Source organism: Phragmites australis, chromosome 2 (genome assembly GCF_958298935.1).
Source record: "Phragmites australis chromosome 2, lpPhrAust1.1, whole genome shotgun sequence".
In the NCBI taxonomy this organism is placed as follows: Eukaryota; Viridiplantae; Streptophyta; class Magnoliopsida; order Poales; family Poaceae; genus Phragmites; species Phragmites australis.
The window spans coordinates 459119-474493 of NC_084922.1; the positions used below are offsets into that span (position 1 = coordinate 459119).

The window sequence follows — 15375 nt, forward strand, 5'->3', positions numbered from 1 at the left end:
CCGGGGAGCTTACGAGAAGCATACCAACGATTCACTCGATTTTAGCTGTCTCATACTTGCCACTATATCCTTTGAGTTTTAGAAGCAATATGAGAACGCGAATGCTCACGATATGATTGTGTGACTCTGAGGCATGTTTGATAACCAAGCTAAGGTCGAGAGGTTCAACACCTACAAGTTCTTGTTTGTGTGTAGGTTGACAGAAGGCAGTCCAGTTAGTCCTCATGTGATCAAGATGATTAGTTACATTGAAAACATGGAAAAACTTAGTATTTCCTTTAGTCCTGAGTTGGCTACGAATATGATTCTCCCATCGCTCATTGCAAGCTTCGAGCCGTTCATTTTGAATTTTTATATGAATAGCATGGAGAAAAGCATGACCGAATTGCATGGGATGCTTAAGACTACCGAGGAAAGCATTAAGAAAAGCTCTGGTCATGTGATGATGGTTCAGAAGGATAGCAAGAAGAGAAAGTGCAGGGCCAAAGCTAAAGCGTCAGATGAGATCTCGAGATCAAAGCTTAAACCTTTTGAAAAATCCAAGGCTAGCCCTGCTGCTTCTGATGCTTGCCACCACTGCCATAAGCCTGGCCATTGGCGGAGGAACTGCAAGCTATACTTGGAAGAGCTCAAGAAGAAGAAGGGAAGTAAGACTTCCACTTCAGGTATAAATGTTATTGAAATTAATCTTGCTATGCGTCCTAATGATTCATAGGTATTTGATACCAGATTAATGATTCATACTTGCAAATCGCTGCAAGGACTGAAAAGGACTATGAAGTATGCGAGAGGCGAGATGGATGCTCGTGTCGGCAATGGTGCAAAAGTTGCTGCGTTGGCCATCGGTGTTTATTCCTTATCACTACCCTCAGGATTAGTTTTGGAATTAAATAATTGTTATTACATTCCTGCCTTAGGCAAAAACATTATCTCTTCTTCATGTTTGGAAGAAGATGGATATGATTTCATAATAAAGAACAAGTGTTGTTCAATTTATTTGAATGGTATGCTATATGGTAATTATTCATTGGTGAATGGATTATATATTCTAGTTCTTGAGGATGTCCCTGTCTATAACATTAATACAAAGAAGCCTCGGCTTAATGATTTGAATCCCACTTATATTTGGCATTATCGCTTAGGTTAAATGAGAAACTCATTCAGAGGCTCTGTAAAGATGATCTTCTTGATTCATTTGATTTTGAATCATTTGATATATGCGAATTTTGTTTACTTGGCAAGATGACTAAGGCACATTTCACCTATCAAGGAGAGAGGTCGAGTGAGTTGTTGGCCCTTGTACATACTGATGTATGTGGACCAATGAGCTCTATCGCTAGAGGTGGTTTTCGGTACTTCATTACTTTTATCGATGACTTTAGTAGATATAGTTACATCTACCTAATGAGTTACAAGTCTGAGTCATTTGAAAAGTTCAAGGAGTTTCAGAATGAAGCACAAAATCAACTTGGAAAGACAATTAAATTTCTACGATCTGATCGTGGAGGTGAATATTTGAGCCATGAGTTTGGTGATCATCTAAAGTAATGTGGAATTATTTCATAGTTGACGCCATCGGGGACACCTCAATGGAATGGAGTGTCCAAACGGAGGAACCGGACTTTGTTGGACATGGTCCGGTCTATGATGAGCCAATCTGATCTTCTATTATCCTTCTGGAAATATGCTCTAGAAACTACTGCGTTCAGTTTAAATAGGGTTCCATCTAAAACCGTAGAGAAGACATCATATGAGATACGGACAGAGAAGCATCCCGAGTTATCTTTTCTTAAGATATGGGGTTGTGAGGCCTATGTAAAACATTTGACGTCAGATAAGCTCACTCCCAAATCAGATAAATGTTCCTTTGTGGGGTATCTAGGGAAACCAAAGGATATTACTTTTATATCCGGGAAGAAGGCAAAGTGTTTGTCGCCCGGAACGGTGCTTTTATGGAGAAAGAGATTCTCTTAAGGAATATCAGTGGGAGAACGATGCAACTCGAAGAGATTCGGTAACCATCAGAAAGTGTTTTAGCTCATATTGAACCACAATTGGATGTTACAGAACATATTGTGGAGACACCAGCCCCATTACGGTCGGAAAGGATCAGTCGCGCATTTGAGAGGTTTATGTTCCTAACCACGGAGCAGCGTGATATATTATTGTTAGACAATGATGAATCTAAGATCTACTCGGAAGCGGTGGTGGGACCGGACTCTAAGAGATGGCTTGGAGCCATGAGATCCGAGATAGAATCCATTCACCATAATCAAGTTTGGAACTTGGTTGATCCACCTGATGGTGTCAAAGCAGTTGAGTGCAAATGGGTTTTTAAGAAAAAGATAGACGTTGATGGAAATGTTCACATCTATAAAGCATGATTGGTGGCAAAAGGTTTTAGGCAGATTCAAGGTGTTGATTATGATGAAACATTTTTACCCATCGCAATGCTAAAGTCTATTCGGATCATCCTAGCAATTGTCACATATTATAACTAAGAGATATGGCAGATAGATGTCAAAACGGCTTTCCTTAATGGAAATCTAAGTGAGGATGTGTATATGACACAACCTGAAGGTTTTATCGATCCAAAAAATGCTAGGAATATATGCAAGCTACAAAAGTTCATCTATGGGCTGAAGCAAGCTTCTCGGAATTGGAATCTTCGTTTTGATGAGGTGGTCAAAGGGTTTGGTTTCATCAAGAATGAAAAAAGAGCCTTGTGTTTACAAAAAGGCTAGTGGGAGCGTACTTGTGTTTCTGGTCTTGTATGTAGATGACATATTATTAATCGGGAATGATATTAAGATGCTTGATACTGTCAAATATTCGTTGCAAAAGAGTTTTTCAATGAAAGATCTAGAAGAGGCAACATACATAAGGGGCATAAAGATCTATAGAGATAAGTTGAGAAGGTTGATCGGATTAAGCCGGAGTACATATATTGACAAGTTATTGAAAAGGTTCAATATGCAAGATTCCAAAAAGGGTTTCTTGCCGATGTCACATGACAACACTCTTTGCAAGAGTCAATGTCCTTCAACCACTGATGAGTTTGAGAAAATGAGTGCGATCATGTATGCTTCTGCTATCGGATCCATCGTGTATACCATGCTTTGTACACACCCAGATGTCTCCTATGCTCTGGTGTTACGAGTAGATACCAATCAAACCTGGGTGAAGCTCACTGTGTAACAGTAAAGAATATCCTCAAGTACTCGAGAAGAACTGTGAATATGTTCCTAGTCTATGGAGGTGTGGAGGAGCTCATTGTAAATGGTTACACCGATACTAGCTTCCAAACCGACAGGGATGATTCGAGATCGCAATCTGGTTTTGTGTTTTGCCTCAATGGAGGAGCAGTGAGTTGGAAGAGGTCCAAGCAAGAAACGGTAGCTGATTCCACGATAGAGACCTAGTATATCGCAGCTTCTGAAGCTGCAAAGGAGGTTGTTTGTATCAGAAAGTTTGTTTCTGAGTTAAGTATGGTGCCTAGTGCTTCTAGTCCAATGGATCTCTATTGTGATAATAGTGGAGCCATTTGGCAAGCTAAAGAACCTAGGTCGCATCAGAAGTCTAAGCACATACTGCGGCGCTATCACCTTATTCGAGAGATTTTAGATCAGGGTGACGTGAAGATATACAAGGTGCACACGGATTTGAATATTTCTGATCCGTTGACAAAGCCACTCCCACGGCCAAAGCATGAGGCGCTCATGCCAGCTATGGGTATTAGATACTTATATGATTGACTCTAGTGCAAGTGAGAGATTGAGAGTGATATGCCTCAGAGACAATCATAAAGATGATTATATCACATGTCTATATTAATGTACTTTTCAATAATATGTTATTCCAAAAATGACTACATTTTATATTGATTGGCAAGTATGTGAATTGTTCATGAAACTCTTTGTTTATATCATGATGTTATTCTTAGTAGGTCATTAGTCGTATATCATTGTAATGATACATAAGACTAGCACATGTATTGATTGATGATCACGTTTTATGGATCATAGGTATAGAGATACCAAGTCAATAATATGGATATTTATGTTAGAGAACATGATGTTGGATAGATCCACCTTGAGATACTGTTGGGATTATTATTTATGATGTGTCATCAGTTGTTATCTCAAATGGTGTACGTGCAAGATCCTTAGACCTAAGATCGTCATTGATTCTCAGAATGTGTAGTGGCATACTTTGAGGCTGTCAAACGCTATTCCGTAACTGAGTAGTTATAAAGGTAGTTTTCAGGCTTGTCATAAAATATATTGCATACATCGTGGATATATCTTTGGTATCACTAGACCTTCTAGTGAGAACACACTGATTTCATCTTAGTTTTACACCCTTCTGAAAAATACTCCGGTGGATATATCTTTGGTATCACTAGACTATCCGGTGTAGTCATTTTTTATAGGGCTTCTCCAATTCAATCAAACTTTGTTCTGGCTTTGGTGGCCTCTTCATGTATTACATACATGTGACCTACTAACATATATTCTTGACAAACATATTAGTCATATTGACTATGTTGTTATTAATCATAAAAATCACAATCATGATTTAATAGGGCTATTTTCGCTATATTGAGGCTAAAGAATGAGAGTGGATGGTAAAAATGAGTAAATTATTCAAATATTAGGAGTTTTTATTAGATGTGGATAGAGTAGGGGAAAGAGTTTTCGCAGGAACTAACTCATGTTTCATATAATGGAGATAGATTGATTTGTTAACCTGGAGTTTATTGGTAATCTTAAGGATTGTTTGTTTCAGCTAGGAATTCTGAAAAGAAATTTGTAGATTGTGGATTGTAAAAAACTTTTAGATTGTGGATTCTAAATTTTTTTGATGAATAATTTAGTAAAATAGATTTTCACAATCTATAAAAAGATGAGAGAAACCAGCTTCTTATATTCCTATAATTCAACAAGCGGATTGTAAGAAGTTATGGTAAAAAGCTGTATATTTATTTTAACTTCGGATTGTAAAAACTGAAAGCAACAATTCAAAGCTAAAATAAATATGCCCATAATGATAGTATTTCACCTCTACATCAAATTATGGAATTATTACTTTCTACCAAATCTTCACGAACAATACATAACAGCTAGGTTAGTGACTCTTTAATACCAGGAGTACGTCTAGGACACCATCACGGAGAGCGAGCACTTGCATTTAAAAATTAGTAGTGTTGAGTTGGAAAACAACCAAACGGCGGCAGCGTCGGGCCAGTATCCAACAACCATAGTACTTGATTTGGCCTCAACGGATGGAAACATGCATAGAAACTACTTCTATACCAGTATACCGCAATGCGTTTCTGCTGCAGGACGGTTAATCTTCCTCTGCCACTGGAAGCGTCGCCGTCACAAGTACAAACATCGAAATTGATTGGTTTCCTAGTATTTCAGCTCTACATCCAAAAGAAAACGAAAATATTCAGCATGCACGCACACAAAACAAAACATGAGATGAAGGTGAGCCAAAATTTCTCAAGAGTGGTCCGAGATGCCGAGGATTTTTGTCGCTCACATGGAGAGTGTCACGAGGAATATACTAATCGAAGGCGTTTGTGTGGAACAGAATTACGTCATGATGAGGTGTGCCTATATATCCCAATTAATCATATGGTAGGCAAACCACGAGACAGCAGAGAGCAGTCAATTCAAGGTCTACAGGCAGCAACGCACTAGAGAGCATAATCCTGTTGGGCTGAAAGAAATCTGAATGGACGTTATGCTGTTAATTTTGGGCATTAACAAACTTCATCACAATAATGTGGAGATTATTTGGATGTTACACTGTTCGATTTGTCGTTTGCAGCGTGATTATATGGAGGCTTTCTTGCCTTGTATTTGGCAATGTCTTGGTCCCCCATGGTTTATTTAATCTGAATGGCTTTAGTTTATAGCCACCATAATAGTTGTTCAAGTCTATGTACTATATGCTCATTGATCCTTAGCTCAAACGAATGGAATGGTTCGATTACCTGATACATCAACGTTTCAGCATCTAGGGAACAAAATGGAGCTACTAACTGTCTTCCATAACAGGACAAATAGTAGCAAACACCAGAAAAATAATTTGTGACAAACAAGGATTATTTGTCTCTGAGCTAATTTTTTTACAGGTAGTTGAGAGTTCTATCTCACAGTGGCATTAGACTATGTATCCAAGGTAGAGCAAAGTGCAGAAAATAACGGACTTCACTGTCTGCCTGAACAGATGCTGAAAAATAATGTTTCAGTATAACTCTGAAATTTATACGCACAAGAAAGCTTATATATTTAGCTGAAATAATAAATAGTTTAGTGACTTGTTGGCATCTATATATGAGTTGGATTGACTTCAAGTCTTGGCAGGAAAGATGCGTTAAGTGTTGCCTACTTTTCTAAGCTTTGAGGCAAAGCATACTCTAGGCAGTCTACTGGCTTCTATCTAAGCCATGAATAGACAGGCAACAAAATTAACAATGGAGCCTAGCTAAGTGCGAAGAAAGCTCCTGTAGTATAGGCAAAGAATATGACATGCAACTTGTTCTGCCTATTAATTTTGTCCATATTTACTTCCTATGCTGATCATATATGCTCCACTCTGCAATTAAAACAGAAAGAAAGAAATTATGTTTGACTCGTCCAAACCCAGTCGGTCCGCCGTGAATTTTCGATGATGCTTCCCATCTCCTCCTAACCTGTTCCTATGCCTTAGGCTGCATATCTCATATAGTTATCATAACACAAGATCACATTCTTGATTCAAAGTAGGAAGCACTTACTCCCAACTGTCATTAAACTAACCTAGCTCGACAGAATAGCATGGCGAGTGTTCATATTGTCGATCGATTCTCCCATCCAATGAGCTCTAATTTTACGACGATGCTTCTCAAGTGATGTGTACAAGTGAGCATTAAGCAAAGCATTCTGCGTGGTACGAGATAGATAATAATATGGGCTAGAGGCTAGTGGAGGGGACTTGAAATGTAAAGAGGGAAAGCATGAACGAACAAGCTTGGGTTAGGCTCTATGGAATGGAGGGCAGCTGGGCAGGCATTTGCATCTCTGACCATGCACTAAAGGATGGCTTAAGGCCTTTGATATCGGTCCACTTGTCGACGGGCAGTGGGATCGTTGATCATATTTCATTCCAGAATGGCATTTCTTGCTCGCCAGAATAAAGCGAATGGCGCCTTTTGCTTCGGCTCTGTTTCTGCTAATATATTTTATGTTTTGATTCCTAATGCTTGTGTTGTTTTTATTTTCAGCTCAAGTTTATCATCAGTAGACCCCTCAGGCCTCAGCAGTGGATGCTGATAACCATGGGCATGGACAACCCATTGGCTGCACCAATTCTACATGGCCAGCCATCTTTTAAGTTAAACTGCCAAGAATCTGAATGTTGGAACCAGCACTGTCTGCACATACACACAATGCACTTGGTCTCAAGTCCTAACCTATCTGCATCCTTCTAGGGGCATACAAAATGCTTCACGGGGATCTTTACATGCAACCAACTTATATTGATGACTCCTCTTCCTCCGGAATTCTACAGGAATTTAACTGTTTCCTATGAAATCAAGCATCGCCTCAAACTTGGTGGGTATTATCGACGGCAAAATAACACTGTTCCAGCATGTGCGTGAGCACGAGTGCAGATTGCAGATGGGAAGTAAAGCTTCTATCGTCTAGGATCTGGATTGGAGCTTGGGATTGAAATGGCCAGCAACATGTGCATTCAATCTAGCGTTAGGTGAGAGAATTGGCCTGATGGGAAGGAGGGAGATGACGAAACCAATTCTTTTTCCCCTTGATTTTGACCTGATTTGATGCAGCTGCTCTTTATCGCAATGTGCGGTGTCGAGCTAGTTTTGGCCGTCTGAAATGACCTGCAGATTTGACCCGGTGTAAAGCAGATATTATTCATGTCTCGCGGTTCTGGGAAGGATACCTGTCAACTGATGCATACATGCCCTTCCATGAAATTGCGACAGATTAGTGTAAAGTGAAGTGAACCGTTTCAGATGATAAAGGATATTGTCAAGCGAATCATGGGTAAGTTTGTTCTCCAGTTTTCAAATCACAGATTGAACTCAGAAGAACAGGATGACAGAGCTGATGCAGAAACTCAGGTCTGGTGCCCTCTGTGAGGGAGGTACTGATACATAATAGCGCAAAATGGCATCAGGGAAGTATAGTACTGACAGAAAGTTCAGCTTCTTAAAAACCTACACAGTTTCAACATCCATAATATGTACGTCAAGTAAATGCTCAGCAGATTGCAGTACACTGTTCTTGAAAACAAATTGCCCCCAAGACAAGAGGATTGAATCACAAAAGCTCCCAGGTGATGCCGTGGTCAAACTGGGGGGGAAACAAGACCAATGGGGCAAAAATTTAACATTTGCGTTGTATAGAAATTGAACGAAAAAATTGCACTACAGGGTTTACCGATGACCTCAACCAAACAAACAAATTCAAACTTATGAAGTCTAGCAAGGCTGTTGGGCTTCACTTTTCAAAGGTGATTCATACAACAAGGACGTAACAATACACAGGGGGCTGAGTGCCTTTCCTTGCAAAGCAGCTCACCACCACGTTATGGTATCACCCGCTTTTGATTGTATCACCCATCCGAGGATCAACTGCGCTCCAGATTTTTCGCTTAAAAATTGAGCAGCCTACAGGGAGAAGAAAGGAACAAAGATCAGAAAATTCAATATGATAGTTTGAAATTTCAATTTTACACATAATGTCCTTTCTCACTAAAGTTAAAGTGGTCATTTCCTTAACTGTTCATCGCCCTTCATTCATGGTATTCTCAAATGTAAAAATAAATAAATAAATAAATACACATTTTCTTACTATTTGAAAGAACCGCATTATTCAAACAAGGACTTGACTATCTCCACAAAACTCAAGATTATGGCAACAATGATGCAGCAGTTTAATAGAGTTTAATCACAACACAGGACTTGAACATCCCTAACGCCGTAACAGAAGGGAATACATGAATACAAACAAGAATGCAATCCAATGAAGACTTCATAGTATTGCATGCTCAAAAACATTGGTATGAAATAATGCAAACATATGTGCAACTTCTATGACCAAAGCAAAAGGATGAATCAGTGCGAGTACAAACTGTTCTTTGGAATATCTTCACATAGATGCAACAGTTTAATAACGAGTAGAAACACCTTATCTGCACTACAAGGAGATCCAACCAAACCTAATTCGAACACCTGCTCTATTAGTACACAATCTTTGTTTACTACTTTTACAGAAAAGAGGGATAACATCTCTCTGTTTATTTATTTTGTCATTTAGTTGGTTGAGATAGTCTGAAGTCCCGTACCTTATTAACAAGCAACTATAGCATCTAATACAAACAAGAAACTATTTGTCACATTGTTTACTCTTTCATCAACTTGGATATATAGATATAATGCAGCCATGCCGTCAGCCAGGTCCAGCTGAGAGAGGCTCAAGTTTCATACGCCATGCCACCATATACATTGGCAGAACTGGAAACTCTCAGGAAGCCAGTAAATCCACCAAATGAGCTACAACTTTCCTTTTCTTTTAATCATCATACCTCTAAATTTCCACAATGAAGAGAAACAGTTTCCACCCTAGACCTGACCATATAACCACACACCATATATATGATATGTGGGCTAGGAAAATAGTATAGATTTAGCAGGTATTAAAGCATTAAGAATCACTTCTTATGTGTATGACTTCCCAGAAACTCATTTTATGGGCTATATCTGCAATAGTGCAATCTTTTGTCAATACACATATAACATCCAAATATGAATCTGTGAGTGTCAATATTCTTATGTTTAATTTGTGCGAGATCTTAACAAAGAATGAGATGAAGGCTCCAAATAAGGTTTAATTTACATTTGCTTATGGCACAAAACACACGGGATTTGATTTTATATAGTAGACTAGGATGAATGGACATAAGAAACTTCTTACGCAAGATATTCCATAGGGGTGGAGTGATAAATTTTTGGACCCCCACTGCTACACTAGGCAGTCCAGCCACCAGAGAAGAGAGTCCCATCTGTGGACTGCCCCTCAATCCCTCTCATTACGTATCTGTGTCTGTGATTAGAGATATCATATGATGATATATGCTGTGAATTCATATATCATCTAGTATCATTATATCATTTCATGATATGTGATGTCACGTCATACAAGCCCACCAACCTTAACAATCACCAGTTTTGCCAGTATTCATAAAAATTATTAGGACTTGCACATTCAATACATTTGTTTTCTAACATGCGAATACAACTTTCAGGAAAATGAATCGTTGTTTTTTGCAGCTTTTAAATTCTAATACTAAAATTATAAATATGTTAAAGTTGTCCAAACGTCTGTCTTCCATTGTGCTCCTTTATACTCTAGGCTAGAAGAAACTCATTAAGATTATAAAAGAAAATAGGAGGAACTGAGCCTAGCTCGGTTGGTTGAGGATGTGGATGCACGCTTAGAGCCCCCAAGTTCGAGTCCTCCTCGAGGCGAAATTGGGTGCTTGTTTTCTTCTTAACATAAAGCCGCCTAGTTCCTCCTAGGTAGGTTTAGGTCTAGTTTTTTTTTAAAGAAAATAGGTGTCACATGATACTGGACAAGGTAACCAAGAAAGGTTTCAAAGAAAAAGAGTCATGAATAATGATGATCAAACATCACCATGATCCCCGCAGCTATGGGTGCCTCAATGGGACTGGCCCAGTCAAGCATCCTATGATAGCTAGAGAATGATGCGTTGATCCTTGGACTTATCCAGTTAAGGATAAACTAAAGCTACAAGTGCTGTGCCATTGCTGTTTTAGTACCTTTTGAATTCTATTTTCTTTTTTCTTTTCAAAATAAGCTACATAGCATCATCAAAAGTGTTGACCCATTTCGTTTGTAACAGAGTCACAGACACAGAAATCAATTCCCCAAACCTTATATCCATATTGCCATATATATGTACAGGATACACCAGTTCAACACTTCAACCACAAAAAAATTGAGTCACCAGAGAAAATATTGGCTCTCAACCAGAACAATTAAGAAAACAGAACAAATAGCTTTCTAATAGTCATAAAAAACGAGACTCCAATACATGACATTGTCAATATTTCCATCCACTGAGAAAGAACTTGTAATCCAATTCTAATGTTCAGGTCCAAATCCCCAAAGAACCAACACTATGCAGCAAACATACGTTCTGCTAGTTTTCACCTCATCACTAAACCCCACTGCTGGATTCACATTGGCACTAAACTCCACCTCTGCCACCTTATTGATGCCCTTGTTGCTCTAGATTGGATGATGCTTCACAACTAATACTAGGGCAAGCTTAACCTGAACTTGTGTTTCCAGGTCGGGTTGTTACTAGACAGGTGGAAGTGCAAGTACTACATCCTCAATGAGCTAATGGTGTGCACTTGTGCCAACTGTTTGAAGTAGGAATCATCAGCCTAATATCCCACGATCCTACTTGCAGCATTACCATTCGAATGCTGAACCAGTGACTCTTGCACTTGTACCATATCAATATCAGCTGGTGTCATAATGTCCAGCGAAGAGCATGCAAATATTCTGCCATCAAGAGAAGAAACCTTGGCCAATTGTGCCACAACTCGTGGTTAAAAAAAAAAAAAAGCTACTTTTTCACAATTCCATATGGACAGTGGATGTCAGGACAAGACAACCCCTGCACAAGCCATCATGATTTCTGCTGGAGGCGGGGGCACAGTTAGCAGAATGCAGCAAGATAGACACCCTCAACCTTCCTGAATTCTCAATGACGATTGACCATAGACATCATTGCTTGCACAAGATTATTGCAAAACCATGTTTGTCAAGATCGTGATACAGATTGTATCATTGTGGGATCCTGGAATCCATAAAACTTGCATGACATGGATCCAAATTTCATAAGATCTGTCCTAGGATGATAGGATTGGTCAACACTTACTCTTATACGCCCCTAATTTGAATGTGGATAAACAAACGTGATTATTCACTGAACAGAATACAAGCACAGATCTCCCCAGGCTCCAACAGTCCGAGGAACTCAAATGGCTGTAATTAACACCAACAATCACAACACACACTCCGAGTCACTATGTTTTTGATTGTTTTCTGTTAATCTCCACCCTCGAATCCAAATCAGGGCACTACAAACTCCATCTAGACCAATACAGAGAGAGAAACGCAGTGAATCAGGCAAGTTGATTTACCTTGGGGGTTTTTAACCTATTTACCGGCCAATGCAGCTGAATCCCCTGCACACTGCGAGCCAGGCAGCGAAGAGCACGCCGAGGAGCACAAGATCCGCGAGGATGACGACCCAGAGCTGGCGCCTCCACGTCCAGGCCGCGCCGCCGCCGCGGCCCCGCTCCCGCTTGGGCGTCCTCCGTGCGGTGAGGTCAGCCTCCCTCCTGGCCACCTCCTCCGCCTCGGCCTCTGCGGCGGCGACCTCCTCGGCCTCGCGCGCGAGCGCCCCCTCGTCGTCGGGCGGCAGCGGCAGGCGCAGCGCGAGGCGCGGCATCTCGTCGTGCATCCTGGACTCGGGGAGGCATCGCAGCCGCCGGAGGAAGAGCAGGAGCTGCGAGGCCGGTAGCTGCGGCGCGAGCGAGACCGCGGCGAGCGCGAGCGGCGGGGCGAGGAGCAGCGCGTGCGCCCGGCCACCGGCGGAGTGGGTGATGTGGCTGTGGTGCGGTGGAGCGGCGGCGACGAGGGAGGCGGCGAGCGCCGGGAGGTCGTCGGCGGGTGGGGGGGAGTGGGCGAGCTCGGCGACGAGGTCGGTGTCGCGGAAGACGCAGGCGTAGAGCAGCGAGTGCGAGGCCGGGAGCATCCGAGGCAGGTCGGAGAGATTTCTGCTTGGAGAGATTTGGTCGGTGGGATCCCTTGTTCGCTCGCGGCGAGGCTGTGCGGAGGAGGAACTGCTGTTGCGGTTGCCTGATGGCTGACGCTGATGGTACAGCACAGCACACTAGCACAGGATGGAGATGAAGGGAGACAGACTGGAGGAAGAGGACGACTTGTTTCATTTCAGTTCCTCAGGGGAAAAAAGAGAGATTTTTTTTGGTTTTCTTTGCTCTCTTTCTTTTTGGATGTTTAATAAAAAATATGGTTTTCTTGCCCAGCTGTGTCTTCTACCTTTTGACATTCTTCCTCCTCCCGACGAAATTCACCACCGCAAGACTCCTTCGCCTCCGTCTCTTGCGGCTCCACGCAGCGTCTCGCTGGAGCGTCGTTAGAGAAACACCTTTCTGTAACCCTAACCTTGCCGGAGATGGTCGTCGGAGATGGAGAAGGGGTGAGGCGAGAAGAGAAGAAAAAAAATCGAGTGTAGAGAGGAGCAGAAACCCTCCATTGTCATTTAGGATTTTTCAAAGAAAAAAAGAAAGGAGAGGTGCGGACCCACAGCTTCTCTTCTCTTCTCTTCTCTTCGCATCGTCTTGCTCTGAGTCCACAAGTTTGTTGGGGCCAACAACATTCCAATCTTAAAAATAAGTTGCAACATGCATGGCACCGTCACATACGATTACAGTCGTCAATAAACAATAATTCAGAGATCAAAGTCACCAAATCTTTCCAGCCCTTTCAACATGCATGTACTAATTAATGGTATTTATTCTTCAAACTTGAGTAGCACTGTATCAAATATCAACACAAGATGTAAGCACACACTATAAATAACATATACTCCGTATTGTATATATAATAAAGACAATATATGTACGTGCAAAATAAAATAATTAAATTGCAACTAATTGTAACTGAACGCTCATATATAATGCATGCGCGCGTGCGCGCGTGCAGATTACTCAAGTTCGTCATCATCCAGTGCGGCATGCAGTGCATCAGTGGCAGATGGGGCACATCATGAGGCCGTTCTCGTTGCACTTGCCGCACCTCACCACCTCGCCGCCGGCTCCCCCGACCACTACCTTGCAGCTGCCGCCGCACTCCCAGCACGGCACGAACCGCGCGCCGCCGCACCCCTCGCACCCGCGGCCGTCCTTGGCCGCGCAGGCCTCGCCTCGCGCCTTGGCCCACCGCATCATCTCCCTCAGCTTCCCGGACTCCGCGAGCTGCGCGCACTCCCCCGCGCCGCCCACGTACCGCCCCATCACAAACAGCCGCGGCGGAGCCGCGCCCTCGCCGGCCAGCTCCCTCAGCTCGCGGAGGTACTCCCCGTGCAGCGACACGTCGCGCTCGTCCACGGCCTCGACGCCCGCCGCCGCAGCGCAGGCCTCCACTAGCTCCCGCGCGCGCTCGCAGTCCTCGAACGTGCGCCGCACGCCGCGGAGCGTCGTCGTGTACAGCACCACCCCGCCGCCCGCGGCGCCGGGCGGGCGGCGCTCGGGGCAGCCCTCGAACGGGTCCCGCCTCTTCCACTTAGGCGCGCCGTCGACGTTGCCCTTGTTCTCACGGTCGCGCATCAGGAAGGGGTTGTCCTTCACGATGCGCCGGCCGGTGAGCTCCGGCGGCGGAGGCTTCCTGTCTGCAGCCTCCACGGTGCCAAGCGCGGGAGTCGGCAGCGGCGCCTTCTTGCCAACCTCGTCCGCAGCAGCCAAGGACGGCGTCTGCGTGAGCTGTTGCTGCTGCTGCGGTGGCTGTTGCGCTTGAACTGGTTCTTGCTTAATAAGCTGCTGCTGCTTCTTCTTCTTTTTCTTCTTCTTGGGAGGAGGAGGCTTGGTATTGGCTGGCTTGGAGTTGAGGGCAGGCTTCATGTCCTCCAGGGCCTTGCTCACCTCGGACCACGAGGCCGGGGCGAGCTCGAAGCCGTCCAGCTTGTCGAGGAGCGGGAGCGGCACGACGGTGTTGGTAGGCTTCTCATCCTCGTCGTCTTCTTCGCCATCGGTCTCTTCGTCGTCCTCGTCCTCTGCTTCATCACCGTCGGCGTCCTTGCTCTTGTTGGTGGCGATGAGCCAAGGCTCCTCGACGGCGCTGATGTCAAAGAGCGAGACGCTGGTGGACGGCGGGCGGTAGACGTCGGCCACGGCGACGTCCGAGCCGGCCTTGGAACCCGCGCATCCCATGGCCTTGCGCCTCACCTAAAGCTTTGTTGTGGCTGTGGAGGAGAGTGAATGGTATCTACTACTGCGAGCAGACACACTGGTGAAGTAGAAGAGTTGGATGGAGGCGAGGAATGGTGGAAGGAAGGGCGGGAGAGTTTTGAGTGGCTGCCTGGCGATAAGATGATGTGTGGCCTTGGGGCCGGTCAACGTTGGAGCCTTCTCCGACCTGCCGTAGGAATTGGATTTCCATCTTCGCTTGTATTGCGTGTTCCCATGCAAATATTGGCTCGTGGTGTCTGCAAAATTCAGAGTTTTATTTCAAGGTG

The 15375-nt window shown here is 43.4% G+C and overlaps 2 protein-coding genes across 2 annotated transcripts; both read right to left on the reverse strand.

Annotated features, from left to right (window-relative positions):
- Positions 1–8401: 8401 nt before the first annotated feature.
- On the reverse strand, positions 8402–13514 carry LOC133892091 (uncharacterized). The gene is made up of 2 exons (XM_062332838.1): positions 12260–13514; positions 8402–8689 (listed from the first exon to the last, which is right to left on the reverse strand). Exon 1 carries the CDS (start codon positions 12874–12876, stop codon positions 12280–12282), a length of 597 nt encoding a protein of 198 aa, XP_062188822.1. The 5' UTR covers positions 12877–13514; the 3' UTR covers positions 8402–8689; positions 12260–12279.
- Positions 13515–13640: 126 nt separating this feature from the next.
- On the reverse strand, positions 13641–15338 carry LOC133892086 (uncharacterized). The gene has a single exon (XM_062332833.1). It carries the CDS (start codon positions 15068–15070, stop codon positions 13889–13891), a length of 1182 nt encoding a protein of 393 aa, XP_062188817.1. The 5' UTR covers positions 15071–15338; the 3' UTR covers positions 13641–13888.
- Positions 15339–15375: the final 37 nt, after the last annotated feature.

Coding starts and splice junctions, on each gene's coding strand:
- LOC133892091 (XM_062332838.1), bottom strand. CDS start 12,876: ATGCTCCCGGCCTCGCACTCGCTGCTCTACGCCTGCGTCTTCCGCGAC.
- LOC133892086 (XM_062332833.1), bottom strand. CDS start 15,070: ATGGGATGCGCGGGTTCCAAGGCCGGCTCGGACGTCGCCGTGGCCGAC.